Source organism: Citrus clementina, unplaced genomic scaffold (genome assembly GCF_000493195.1).
Source record: "Citrus clementina cultivar Clemenules unplaced genomic scaffold, Citrus_clementina_v1.0 scaffold_7, whole genome shotgun sequence".
Classification (NCBI taxonomy): domain Eukaryota; kingdom Viridiplantae; phylum Streptophyta; class Magnoliopsida; order Sapindales; family Rutaceae; genus Citrus; species Citrus x clementina.
Genome location: NW_006262075.1, coordinates 10648824 through 10650240, shown reverse-complemented (window position 1 = coordinate 10650240; position 1417 = coordinate 10648824). Strand labels below are relative to the sequence as shown.

Below are 1417 nucleotides of genomic sequence, written 5' to 3'. Positions count from 1 at the left end.
ATGAAATATAATATATTTGATGTTTATGCAATTTTGGCTTCTATATTGGGAAAAAAAAATACAACTCCTCAATAACTTAAACTCCTAAAAAATTTAAATTTAGTACTAAGTTAAGATGCGTTGATCTTTTCATAATCTTCAGCTATCCATATTTTTATAGCAATGTAGGGTTACAATCTAACTACATATATATTTTTATCCAATAGCTACTAATTGCTTATGCATATTCTTAAAAAGTTAATACAAAACTCAAGTAAGCATTGAATCTAAATCCAATTTTGAAAATGTCTAAAAAAAGGGTAAAATTAAGGCTTCAGACAAATTAAAAAAAACAAAAATAAACTAATTTAAAAAAAGCTAATATAATTAACCCAAAAACTATAATAGAAAAAAGTACTCCTTTGCTACATTGTTGCCAATTTATGCATAAAATTGTAGCCTCAGAAACTTTTTCTTCCTTGGCTAGAGCTAGAGCTGTTTAATCAACCACTTCATAAGCTAGCATGTAGTTCCTTCCATTCACTCTTTACATATATCTTCATTGAAATCTTTTACAAAATATGGGCAACATTTGCTCTTTCTCAATCTCCTGTGATGCCCTTTTCTCTCATTGCGCAGATTTCACTGCTAGAAAAGCAGCACACATAAATGATCTTAAAGATAATATTCTCACCTTGCAGACTGAATTGCAAAAGTTGCTTGAAACAAGGAACGATGTATTAAGGAGGGTTATCATTGCTGAACAAAGACACATGAGACGGACGAACCAAGTGCAGGGATGGCTTTCGAGGGTGCAAACCGTAGAGCTTGAAGTAGCTGAATTGATATCAGACAACGCTCAGGAAATTGAGAAATTATGTCTTGGATGAAAGAAATTCTATGAAGAGTATAATTCTTGTTCTGTAATTTTAATGAAATTTACAGAGTTATTTATACAAAATAAAGACAAAGTAGCCGTTGAAAGGCTTAATAATATTAAAGGAAAAATAAGTAACTTCCTAAACTATTGCACAATATCTTTATAAAATAGGAATGAAATATTCCTACATGATATTGGCATTCAAGTGTAAAAATCGTGCTGGAGATATTCCTTGACAAATAGCTTTGACGTGAGCAAGCTGTGTGGAGTGATAAACCCTTTGTTGACTTGACCGTTGATGACTTTCCTTTTGGTAATCTTGGTCAGCTTGCTTAACATCCCCCCTCAAGCTGGCAAGTGACATTTGATGAACGCCAAGCTTGTATCTAAAATCGCGGAACATGGCTTTTGACAAAGCCTTAGTAAAGTGATAATCTAATTCAATATGCTTCGAGCGAGCATGAAAGACTGGGTTAATAGTCATATGCAAGGCACTTAAATGATCACTTAAAAGTTGTGGAGGTTGAGCAAGAGGAATGCCAATTCTCGGTACCAGGA

The 1417-nt window shown here is 33.1% G+C and overlaps 1 protein-coding gene across 1 annotated transcript in view; it reads left to right on the top strand.

Moving 5' to 3' along the window:
- The first annotated feature begins 560 nt into the window (after positions 1-560).
- The window catches only part of LOC18037524 (probable disease resistance protein At5g63020), a 9325-nt gene continuing 8468 nt past the window's right edge, over positions 561-1417 (top strand). Inside the window, exon 1 of the mRNA XM_006427105.2 lies at positions 561-861. Coding sequence (XP_006427168.2) covers positions 561-861 — 301 coding nt within the window. The remainder of the gene's footprint in view (positions 862-1417) is intronic.